The sequence below is a fragment of the Osmerus mordax genome, chromosome 6 (genome assembly GCF_038355195.1).
Source record: "Osmerus mordax isolate fOsmMor3 chromosome 6, fOsmMor3.pri, whole genome shotgun sequence".
Taxonomy (NCBI): domain Eukaryota; kingdom Metazoa; phylum Chordata; class Actinopteri; order Osmeriformes; family Osmeridae; genus Osmerus; species Osmerus mordax.
The window spans coordinates 10,431,990-10,444,064 of NC_090055.1; the positions used below are offsets into that span (position 1 = coordinate 10,431,990).

At 44.5% G+C, this 12,075-nt stretch overlaps 1 protein-coding gene across 2 annotated transcripts in view; it reads right to left on the reverse strand.

Annotated features, from left to right (window-relative positions):
• Positions 1 to 12,075, reverse strand: part of arhgef2b (rho/rac guanine nucleotide exchange factor (GEF) 2b) — a 40,492-nt gene that overhangs the window by 19,799 nt on the left and 8,618 nt on the right. Inside the window, exon 1 of one of the 2 annotated variants that reach the window (XM_067238702.1) lies at positions 11,600 to 11,845. The exons of the other annotated variant lie outside the window; for it this stretch is intronic. Within the exon in view, the coding sequence (XP_067094803.1) occupies positions 11,600 to 11,665 (66 nt within the window). The 5' untranslated portion in view covers positions 11,666 to 11,845. Of the gene's footprint in view, positions 1 to 11,599; positions 11,846 to 12,075 lie in introns of those variants that run through there. 2 annotated transcript variants of the gene reach the window in all.

A 12,075-nucleotide genomic window follows, 5' to 3' on the forward strand; every position in this document is an offset into this window, starting at 1 on the left:
CGCTATGCTAGCTTTGAATGGCAGTAGGTAGGGAGGGCGAGCTTTGAAGCCTGCTATAATCTTCCCTGCCCCCCTGCACCTCTCACCACCCCCCGTAGAGCAAGGTTATTAGACTGTTCCAGTCTGGGGCCCCATACTGTATTCATGCACAGTCAGCGCTATCACTCAGGCTTCCTTATTAAGGGCATTTTTCTATAGGGCTGTCTCCTTGTAAGATATCTGGCACACTGACAGACTTCAGCCCATCCCCCTCTCCCTCTCCCTCTAATATCTATCATTTGACCAAGGGTTTTTATTGTCTTTGTCTCTTTCGGTCTCTCTCCATCTCCTAAGCGTGCTTTCCTCCACTGCGCCATCTCACTTCTCTAGAGTGGATTAACAGACTGGATTAAAATCCTCTGCCGGCTACAAGGGGATGGTGTGAGCAATGAGGAATGGGAGAGGGGGGGGGGGGAGAGAGAGAGAGACAGAGAGAGACAGAGAGAGACAGAGACAGAGAGAGAGAGAGAGAGAGAGAGAGAGAGAGAGAGAGAGAGAGAGAGAGAGAGAGAGACAGAGACAGAGACAGAGAGAGACAGAGAGAGAGGGGTGGGGGGGAGCAAGAGGTTGCTAAGCACATGTAATTGAGGGAAAGAATGCCACAATGCATTTTTGGAACAGAGGCACTGATGTTAAATTGTTCCCAAATGTGGAGGTAATGGCTTTCTAATGAAAAGAGGGCCAGGAGGAGGGGGGATCATCCCTATCGTCAACCAGGGATTAGTAAAGACGAGTAAGGGCCGCGTCAGGCAGCAAACTTAACCTCTGCTGATGCTTTACCCAATATTCAACATTACTCCACAGACTAACCAGAACAAGAGGTCTGACTTTCCTGAATTTGAATGAAATTAAAGGATTTTCTACCATTTCCAACCACTTCTTTCGAACCAGCAGTTAAATCAAGGGCATCCCCCCGTTTCCTACGTTATGTCCTTGACTGGCCCTCCACGGTCTCTGGAGCCACGAGGAGCGCGAGCGTCTCTCAGAAATCTGTCATCGTCGTGTTTATTAAGTAGCTGCTCTCGTGCTAGTGAGTTAAGCAGGCCTGAGTGGAGACCACCACATCTCCACATGCCTCCACAGAGATGAAAAGAGGTCCATACAGTCCATGATCCGCATTGCAAAAGTCAGCTATGTAGCATCGGTAGCATGGGTCAATATGCAATGTTTAACTTGACTGCACAGGGATACAGTTACTTTTTTTTGTTGCACTGCATTTTTTTCAATTTCCAACCTGTTATTGATTGATCTACCTGCAGGCTATTAAGTTGATATAGTACTGTATAACCTGATCCAAAACAAATCTGGGTTTTTTTCTCCGACAATATTTGCAGTTTTTGGGCGGTTAACATTATCTCTATGTGTACTGCTAGATAAATGGTTGTGAGATATGCCTGGCTCTAGGGTAAAACCGTTGGATGCAAAACTCACTTTTACACAGCCCGGCTCGGTTAGACTCTAGTCTTTGACCTCGAGATATAAAACTGAAATAAAAGGGCTGCATACGTGCTGCTGTGAACAAACCAAATAACCGCAAGGACAATACAAGAGAGTAAACGTGATGGAAGAAAAATTAATGAATCACCATGAGGTTATGGTAAGACATGAAGGACGTATTTTTATCTAAATAAGATAATGGTCACATAAAGGTTTTGTGTATGTGGCTTACCTGAGTTTTCTATTGTTTTGTATTAACGTGGCCACATTGCCATTGGCACCGACTAGTTTATATAAAAGAATGCATGGGATCATTTCTCAGAACTACAGCATGACTCAGAAGAGATACGACTTAGCAGCTTTACTGTAAACAGTGATACTGATGGTAACGGCATTTCAGGGAGCTAGCTTGATTTGAGCGGTTAACTCAGATGATGGCTGACCAGTGGGTCACAAGCCAGCTGCTGGCCTAAATACTGCTGGGCCATGGAGCATATACTCATGTTTAGGAGATTTAGATCAAATGTGCTTACAATCTGGCAAATTGTTTAAAATTATTTTCAGTGGGTCTTCAGTGGGCACACCAACTTTCCTTCCCTGTTTTAGCATTGACATGACCTAAACTGACCTCGGTGATCGGTCAGAGATAAGTGGCATTAAGTCCTAACATGTTTTTGTTTTCTAAAAGACATGCAATCTCTATGTGAACATAGATAGGAGTCTGATTTAGATTGATGTCGTAAACTGTAGTTTTCAAGGGATACACTTATCTGGTCGAGTCATATGGATTAGACTGGAAGGTGAAAAACAGTTTTTGACTGATGGTGGACAATTGTTTGGAGAGTTTGTTGTTCAAATTCCTCCTCTTCCTGCACCCATGATGTTTCAGACACAACAAAACGAATTAGGAAGAGAAGAAAGCCGACAGGGCGCAGGAAGGTCCAAGGAAGGCTGTTTGGAAATGAGCTGTGTAAACAGAGCGAAGACGCAATTCTCAGAGCAAAATTGTTTTTGCGCGTCGTTTTTTTGACATCCTTCACAGGAAGTACATCAAATTGACTTCCCTTATTATCGATAAGGCGATGCAGTCACAAGAAACCGGACTGGGGTTGGTTGGTTGGGAAACAGTTTCAACACGTTACATTACATGGATGAGGAGGTTTTTGCTCAGCACAAACACTTTGGACCAAAGTCACCCACATTTCAGACACACAGCACACACTGCTGCTGTCTCGCAGCTAAAAGAGGAGCCAATTTCGGTTAAATACACAATCCTTACGGTTGATGGACAAGGAATGTGAACGTAAGGCCTTCGAAGTCCATTCACCCAGGCGTGCTGGAGCTAGACAACCATGCAACTCTGTCTTGATGTCCCAAGTCATTATTCACTTTCCCTACAGTAAGTCATTAAACCAGCAAGCTAATAAGCTACGACCGAAGAGCACTCCCAAGCTTGATTGATTTTCATTCAGGTTGACTGAACAGCTTTGGGTGTGCCCCCTTCTCGTTATTTTGGGTATTAGTGGAAGCAGATGCTTCGTCAAGAATATAAAGTGTATTCCGTTCAAGTATGAAGTGTCTCTCCAGCTTGTGGAGAACTGTGAGAAATGGGGAGCTGCTCTGCCGTAGCTCAGTAGAGTATACTGAGCCTCTGGCTCATCTGAGGAGGAATTAGTGGACTGACTTGTTTTAAAGGGTTAGAAATCATCTGACAGCAGTACAGATGGTACTGGATGCCTTGTTTTCAATCTCTCAATCAAATGATAGAATAGCCAAATGATGGCTGGTCTATTTGAGGGAAAGTTCTGTGTGTGTGTATGTGTGTGCGTGTGTGTGTTTGTACTGGGAGATCAGAGAAAAGTCCCTTCAGACTTACTGCTCGTCAGCACGTGAACGGTCCCAGTTTGAACAGAAGGCTTTTGGCCCCGACATGCTTCTGTGACAGGCCTTGCCATCTCGTTAGGGCTGACCCCACTGTGCGTGAGGAGGATTCCACTTCAAATCACTCTCTGCCACGGGATGAGTGTGTGTATGTGTGTGTGTGTGAGAGGGGGGGGGTGGATCTAAGGACAGGTAACAGTCGGTCGGCTACTGTGTGCTTCTGCCTCACTCCATGCTGTGTGTGTGAGAGAAAGAGATAGTTGATGGAGAGAAGAAAAATATCCAAAGACAGGGATGGTATACATTGGTATAGAGGGATGTCCATGCTTAATCCACCCTTAATCCATGTGTTGCGTGGCACGTCTCTTCAGCTGCCATGTCTTGGTCGACGGTGGTGAGCTACGACATCCAACATTTGGAAGGCTGTGCCACTGTACAACTGAACAATGAAAACAAATGACGTCAATTGAACCTTGGATCTATCTATGACAACAATTACAACGAGCTGGGAAACAGATTAGAGTTTACTATCTGAGTTTACTGTCACATTGCAAGGCACTGACATGCCAGTCAGTGATCATTTTACCAAGAACTAGGAACACACCACACGTTATCTTTGGAATGCCCAGTCAATTGGCAATAAAACAATATTGCTAGTTCTCACACTTCCGAGGGTTGTAGCAAAACAGAAAGCCAGAATACAGGGGGTGGACTACATGAATAAGTGGTGAATCCAGGCAGCCGGGCGCAGCTTGATGATGTCACAGCCCACAACCAGGGCAACTGCTGTCTGATCTCAAACTACAGGACTGTGCATTGAATGCGTGTATGGTAACATATCATTCGAAAACTGAATGGGGAAAGAGATTGAGATGGTGGGGGAGGGAGGGAGGTTAATAGAGAAATATCTCTGAAAGATAGAGACTGGGGAAGACACCCTCGAGACCTTTCAGTGCAACAGACTGAAAAAAGCCTGGGGTGAACAAGGGCAGGAGACTAGGGAAGGTAAAAGAAAAAGCAGACAGATGGAGAAATGGATACAGGGGGAAGAGAAAGGACCCCAGAGAGAAAAAGATAGAAAGAGGGAGGGAGAGAGAAAGAGAGAGATGTGGCTACCAGACAAAAGAGGATTGAGAGATTACGTGACGAGAGAGCGTGGGGGCCCCACTACAGGTAACTTGATTTCACCATGTATTGACGTCTGAACAAAAGATGAGAAGGCCCTTCATGGAGCACAAAGAAAAACGGTGAAACGAGAGACAATGAGGACAGCGCAACCACCGTGCATGTTCAAACCTCAGACCTGAAGGTTACAAAACCCATCTACAAAATACCTGCTCGGTGAGGATTTGCGGTTCGTCTCTGTCTGGGTGGGTGTGCTTTGCGTGTGGGAGCAAAAAAATAAAAAAAGACAATCCACGCCTAAATACTGTTATTGTGTTCCTACGTATGTGTGTGCCAACTGGGAAGAGGCATAATAATTGTTTGAAGGTGTCCATACATTTGTTGTGGGTGAACAGACTATGAGAGACAGATGGGGCATCCATCATGAGGCTCAGTAAAGGTTGACCTTGATGTGAAGCGCGCCCACACACACACAGCTTTGTGGGAAACCAAATGGATACCCCCCCTCGTTAGCAAGCCCACTCAGGCTGTCCCATGGGCCCACTAATTAATAAAATCAGGGTACAGCTACACGCCCACACACACACACACACACACACACACAACATGGACACACATAGACACAATTACACACGCACAGATACACATAATCCTGACAAAAAGGTACAGGCACAGAGAGGCAGGAACAGAGACAATAATTAGGGAGTTAATGCACAGCATGATGCCACATTCCTGGATTTCTGTTACAATTATTTCCAAGGCCCTCTTCCAGCCAAATGCGCACAGAACTTTGACTCTGATGCAGTCCAAATGAAACCGTAAAGTAAGAGTTTGTACGTTTTTTTAATGCACACACACATCGTACAAAGACCAGATCTACAGCAAAGTAGCAAAAAGGCCACTAACGTTTCACCGATGTTGCCACAGAACCGTGAGTTAAAGTGCGTCCCTCCAAACCCAGAATAACAGGGCCATATACACACAGCCTTCACTGTCTCGGTCAGGTACTTCGGAGGAGGGGTGAAGAAGGAGTCAAGGCAAGCCAAGTTCCTTCTGGCTGTCTGGACGGATAACGGCCACCTGGGGAGGCAGGCCTCAACCACCCCTTTAAATTACCAGTCTTTTCTACATGGTGTCATAATAATGTTTCTACCTGATCCACGCACTGTGTTGTGGCTCTCTGAATAGACAGATCCACCAAAGCATATGTTATTTGTTGGGATTTGTTGGGATTAAGTGTCGGAGAGAGAGATAGAGGATATGTTAGAGAGGTCTTAACCCCCTCTCTTACATTGACCCACTAACAAGCACACTTAACTATAGAGATACACACATTTTGGATGACAGTTAGGCTATAATATACTCTTGACATTGCTTTCCCAGTCATTTATTCTATTTAAAAGGAAGGTAGATGTCTGCTTTGGTAGAGGCATTATCTTTGTTACGGTAGCTGTTCACAGTTTTTGTAGGTGGTGGGTTTTTTGTTATTATAGGAATTCTTTGTGAAACCCCCAACTAGCGGTAAGCTGGCTTGAGAGATTCGGCAGGTGCCAAAGTGACTAAAACCAGACTCACAGGAAGTGACCTCAGAGGGCTCCCTAAAACAAACACACCCTGATTAAACTCAATGACCGAGTCAGTCTGCCAGTCTATCAACCATACGTACACACACACACACAGATACACTTTCCTGGTTGTGACTGCTAAAAGGTCCGAGTTCAAACGGATACAATGACACTAAGTACTCCTGATTTCTTTCATCAAATGCACTGACCTGAAAGACTTTTAATAGGTTGTATCAATTTTTTTCCTCTCTTTGTTCTTACCTTACTGTCTGGTCACCACTAATCCCTCTCTTACCCTCTCCCCTTCTCTCCCGTCTTTCCTCTTTCGTTTCCTCCAACTCACTTGTGGGACCTGAACTCTGTCTCGCTCTACCCCATCTATTTCCTTCCACATCTCTTTCCCCCTTCATCTGTACTTCATCCTCCCATTTCTGTGCAGTTACTTTCTCTCCTTCTTGCTCAGTATTCTATTCTCCACCTCTTTTTTACCCCCTTTCTCCTTTTGTGATCTGTCCATCCCCCTACTGGCCTCGTCAGCTGCTGTGTGGCGAACACATTGACTGAAAAGAGCGTTTTTACAGCCCTCTAAAACCGAGCCCTGTTTACACAGGTGCAGTGGCACACCGGTGTGTGTGTGTGCGTTAGGGAAATGGTAGATGGGGGTGGGGTGTGTGAGAGTGTGTTCTGTTGACACTGATTAAGTGAGAGGTTGTGTGTCCATGTGTGTGTGGTTATGTCTCTGTTGGGTGTTGGAAGAGTGTGTGGGGGCACGTACTGTTTATCCAACCCTAACACCACCCAAAACAGCCCCTAACACCACCAAAACAGCCCCTAAAACATCTCCCACCACACTGTTTGGAGTGTGTGGTTTTTAACATGCATCATTTACCTGTGTGTGTGTGTATTTAAAAATAAAAACTCTGCTGCAAGTGACTTTCCCCCCCCAACGCATCACCTGTGTTCTCTGCACACACCTCCCTCCTCCCCCCCCCCCCCCCCCACACCCTTTGACGCTCTTTCTCTTCCCCCTCTCACACGTCTCCAGTTACCAACTTCACAAGAGCCATTGTGGTGGGGACACAAGACAGAAAAACCCCACAGTGACGTCGCCTCGACAGAAAGAACGTAGGCGGACCTGACGCGGCCAGCAGAGAAGGAGACTGCGACCGTGTGTGAAGGAGAGAGGGTGAAATAGAAAAAGGATATCGCTGGAAAGAGTAACAGTCCATGTAGCAGGGAGAGCAGGTGGAGGGAGGGGGGCAGAGGAAGGCAAGCAGCCCTTTCAAGTTCATGCTGAGCAGTAAAAAACTATTGATGGAACGTACTGCCTACACAGGGTTTATTGCTTAAGCCTATCGGTCTGGCTCAAGATGGAGGATGGTGGATCCCAGGGTTGTTCCCTTACCCAACACAAAGACAGCCATTGTTTATTGATATTGGCTTTTGCTATCTAAGATGAAGTATGGGGTTGAAGTAATTACGGTTATGGAATTCCACCCCAGTGGTGTCATCAAATGTTTTTCTCTTCATGTCTGTCCTTCTTCGTTAATCCACAACTTTCTATGTCTGTTTCTTTTTTACTTCACAAACAGTTTAGCATCATTCTTCATTAACCTATTGTGAGCAGGTTACCAACCAAGGTCCAGAGCCCTTAGTTCCTGCATATCTCGCTTCATTTCATTAATCCCCCTTCACCCTCTTTTCTCACCCCCCTTCTCCCTTGTCCCTCCCAGCCCTGTCTCATTCTCTTCATTCCCTCTCTTTCTTCACCCTTTACCGTCCTGTTCTTCTGTCTCTCCTCTTGTCTCAGTGTTGTCACATGACTTGAGGGGCTCAGGCCTATTAATTTGCCTTCCTCCGTGCCTGCAGACGTGTGACGCATGTCCACTTTAAAGCTGTTCTAAAGAAATGCCTCTCTCCCTCTCTTTCCCTTTTTGTCTCATACTCTCTTTCCCTCTCTCCCTCTCCTTTTCTCTCCCTCTCTCCTTTTCTCTCCCTGTCTTTCTATCTCTCGTGTGCAGCTGGCCTTGAGGTAAGCTCAGTATTAACCACCCACAGGTGATGGAAACAGGTCTCGTCATTTTAGTTTAAAGGTTTCGTCATGGGTTTCTAGAGGCATCACTTTGTCACACATACTGAGAACAAACACCACGGCGATGATGGTGTTATAAAGTCAAACTAGCTATTGTTGGTGCCAGATTTAAGTATATTGAATCACTGTTTAAAAGACGTTGGACGTTGTGGTCTCTGACGACCCTCTTTCTATGATTTCTGTCAGCAGTCTTTGTGAACTGTAGGGTAGAGGGGGGTGCGGGTCAGGGGTCAGCTGTCATGGGAGTGGGTCAAAGTGCAAGCAATGTGGTTAAAATGTCCTTTGGGTTTAATTAAGACTTCAGTTTACGGCCTTGTTTTAGAGGCAGACTGAAGAGCTTTTTTTGGTGGCCTTCAAGACTACTGTGTGGGTGTGTGTGTGTGAGCGTGTGTGTGAGCGTGTGTGTGTGTAGTTGTGAGTTGTGTATGCACAAGTAGTACATCTTCCATTTGGACTCTTAGCTATTGTTCCTGGAGGCTCCATCCACTGGAGCACATGATCAGTGTACAAAAGGTTGATCAAACACACACTCCCACACGTTAAAACACATTTGCTCGCCTGCCTCAAAGTAATATACAACTAAATGATCGCCCCTGCCTTTTGCCCACCCATTCTCCCTCCGCACAAACATTACTTGATGTGACAAATAGGTATTGACTCACACTTCTAACCCACTCAAACAGCAGTGATTTAGAGTGTGTATACACATGCTTACGTGCTCCACACTAATGAGAACTGTAAGTACAAATATTTGTTTGGTTTTATTTTCATTTCCAGCCTTAAGGGGAATTGGGGATAAAAACATGGTTCAGAGCACTGAACTTTGGGTGACCCCTTAAAATAAATATCCAAACTAACTTGAACAATATACAACTTCAATGCAAAGTGTTTTAAGTGAATCTACACAGACAGAGACTCTATGAGACAGCCACTGTGGGAAAGACAAATATCCAGAGACATTCCCAACTGGTACAAAGGATAAACTAAGTTCTCTCCCTCACACACACATGCACACACAGAATATATATTTTTCATCTCCTATCCCTTACTCTCCCCCATTATGTTTCAATGCCCATTTCTGTCACCCTCTTTCTCCCGTCCCTCTTCCTCCCTCACCATCACCTTCCCTAGGGCTATATGTCACGATCCCTGCTCTGTCCTGCCCCACATTGGCCCCACTTACGGGCAACTGTACTAGGGACCCCCAGCTCCACTCAACAGTAATGCAACCCCTCAGAAAAAGAGGGGGGTTTAAGTGTGTGCCTCAGTGTGTGTGTGTGTGTGTGTGTGTGTGTGTGTGTGTGTGTGTGTGTGTGTGTGTGTGTGTGTGCACTTAAAGAAATTGCGAAATGGCAAAATATTTGCCAGTCTAAACATGAACAGGGTCTTCAGTTTGGTTCCTTTTTTATACTGATATAAACATGCAGAACATGAACTCAGAAGTCCAAATGACAGCAGTAGCATGTTAGCTGTCGACTTTGTAATACATTGATGTGAAATTGCAAATGGAAGAAACTGGGTGTATGTGGTGTGTGTTTGTAGGTCTTAGTATGTTTTGACACTGAGCCCTGGTGTATTTCGTTGCGACTATCGGGCTCTGAGAGTTAGTCTTGGCATGAGACTCTGTGTGACTATAGACATGCCAGCCCTCATTCTTCTCCACCAGACATATTTGCTGGCATGCGTGTGTGTGTGTGCGAATACAGAGAGCTGGTGATGGCAATTCACATTTGCTTGTTCTAGAATGGGTGGGGGTCATGGCACTGGAATGCTAAATTAGCCATTGACCAAACGGCAGCATTCCAAAAGTTGAACACACATGCACCCACACAAAGTCTACAGTAACTGACCTTCCTGACTCACTGTGTGCATCAACCCCCTTTGCCCTAACACACACGCCCACACTTACTTCCTCTGACGGACACAAAAGGACAAGCACTTGCACAATATTTTCACACAGATGCACACATATTCATTTAAAAACTGACCGTGTATCAAACGTGAATCTAAATAAACTTAAAACACTGCAAATGAAGTCACCACAATCTCCTCCCAGGAAAATGAACCACAGTTGGCTTTCTGGATCAAATTACACTCGCACATGATCACACAAATTGCTAATTAGATCGATGGCACATTCAAAACTTCACTTCCTCCACCGTCCAGACTTCTCATGCAGTCGTGCATGAGATGCAGCTGCTGAAGTGACACACAAGCACATTTGGAGTGTTGTCCGTTGTGTCGCCATAGGAACAGTACACTTCCGCGTGTATCTAAACTCTGAACTTCAATCAGCAAAAACACACAGCGCCATGATATGGTATCAGTATAAACACAGGCTACCATCAACACACTCCCACTGACACATCATTAACACAATGCACTATTCATAGAAAGGAGGAAGTATGTAGATTCAATCTACCTGTTAGTCAGAGATAACAATAAATGTGGTGCATCATATTTAACCGGCATAAGCTGTGTATCTTACCCATAAAAACTAGCAGTAATCAAGGTGAAGAGATAGAGAGGGTGTGGAGTGTACTTTGGTGTATTGGTAGAGACACGGAAGAAAATAAAATGTTCTCAATCATTGATTCATGTTTAATTGAGATTTTGTTAACATTGCAGTTCCATCATGGACACCCCTAACAGGACCAATATAGGCACTATAACATACTTTTATATAGGGTAAACATTCAAACTTAGGTCTGACTTACTTTAGTGAATACAAACTTCTGAAAATGAAACTATATATACAGTTATAGCATGCTGCATTCAAAAAATATATATGTATGTTATGGATATATGATCAAGCAGTCTAACCTGCAGTGGTTGGAATAAAACAAACCAAAAGTGAAGCTTCAGTTTCACATAATTGTGTAAAAACACATAACAGCAACAGTGCTGCACAAAACAAACAGACATACACACACACACACACACACACACACCACACACGCAGACGGTTTATCCCCCTCCCCCAAGCGATTTCCCTCTATGCCGGACAACGTGTTCGGGGTTCCAAGCCTTGGCTACTGTTCCGCACAATGCAATTATCATAATAACCCTAGAAATAAGTTGTGTCCAGACTCATGAAAATAATCAATTAGCTAACATTTACAACCAACAACCAATGGGAAACGTCAACCCACTTTATTATGTTTTACAGAAGAAACAAAGTAACACAAGGAGAGCACCACGTTTCCTTTAAGCTCTACCAGACATTCGTCTAGAGGGGTTTCCCAACTTGCATTACAGTAAAAAGGACATATACGAGCATTGATATGCGAGGAATTTGGCATTTACATTATACCTTCCATTTCTTGACTACATATTGTGAATAATTCATAGCCTTTCAGTTTAAGCAACTTGAAGACATTCGGACTACTTTAATAGCCTATGTCAATAAATCAATAGCCCGCTGAAAAATATATGCTTGAGCTTGAAGATTTTAACTCACCCGTAAATTTATCTCTTTCATTCTCTCTTGTCGCGTTTTTGGCAGCGGCTCAGTGACACGGGACATACCGAGTGGCTGGATCAACGGAAAATTGATCCTCAAATTAAAGTCAGTTATTTTATCCTCTCTCACTCCTTTAAGTCTTTCTCCTGGTCAGTTTGGATAAGAAAAGAATCCTGGTTCGTTATTTCCAGAAGGATAGGTTGTTATAAAATACCGCATGGAATAGAAATCCGTTAACTTTTCTCCATATGTCTGTGCGTGCGTCTGGATGAACAACTAAACATCTTGCAGATTTTTTTTCTCAGCAGTGTCGGTAGGAGGAGGGAACTCTGAAGCCACGCCTCCAAAGGCGGGATATTCAATATCAGAAAGCCTTTTTTCATACTTTTGGCCAACCACAAATCACTGTTCTGCTATGACACTGCCCATTAGATAGGTAGACGTGGCCAAGAGCCAATAAGGTTTTTGGCTAA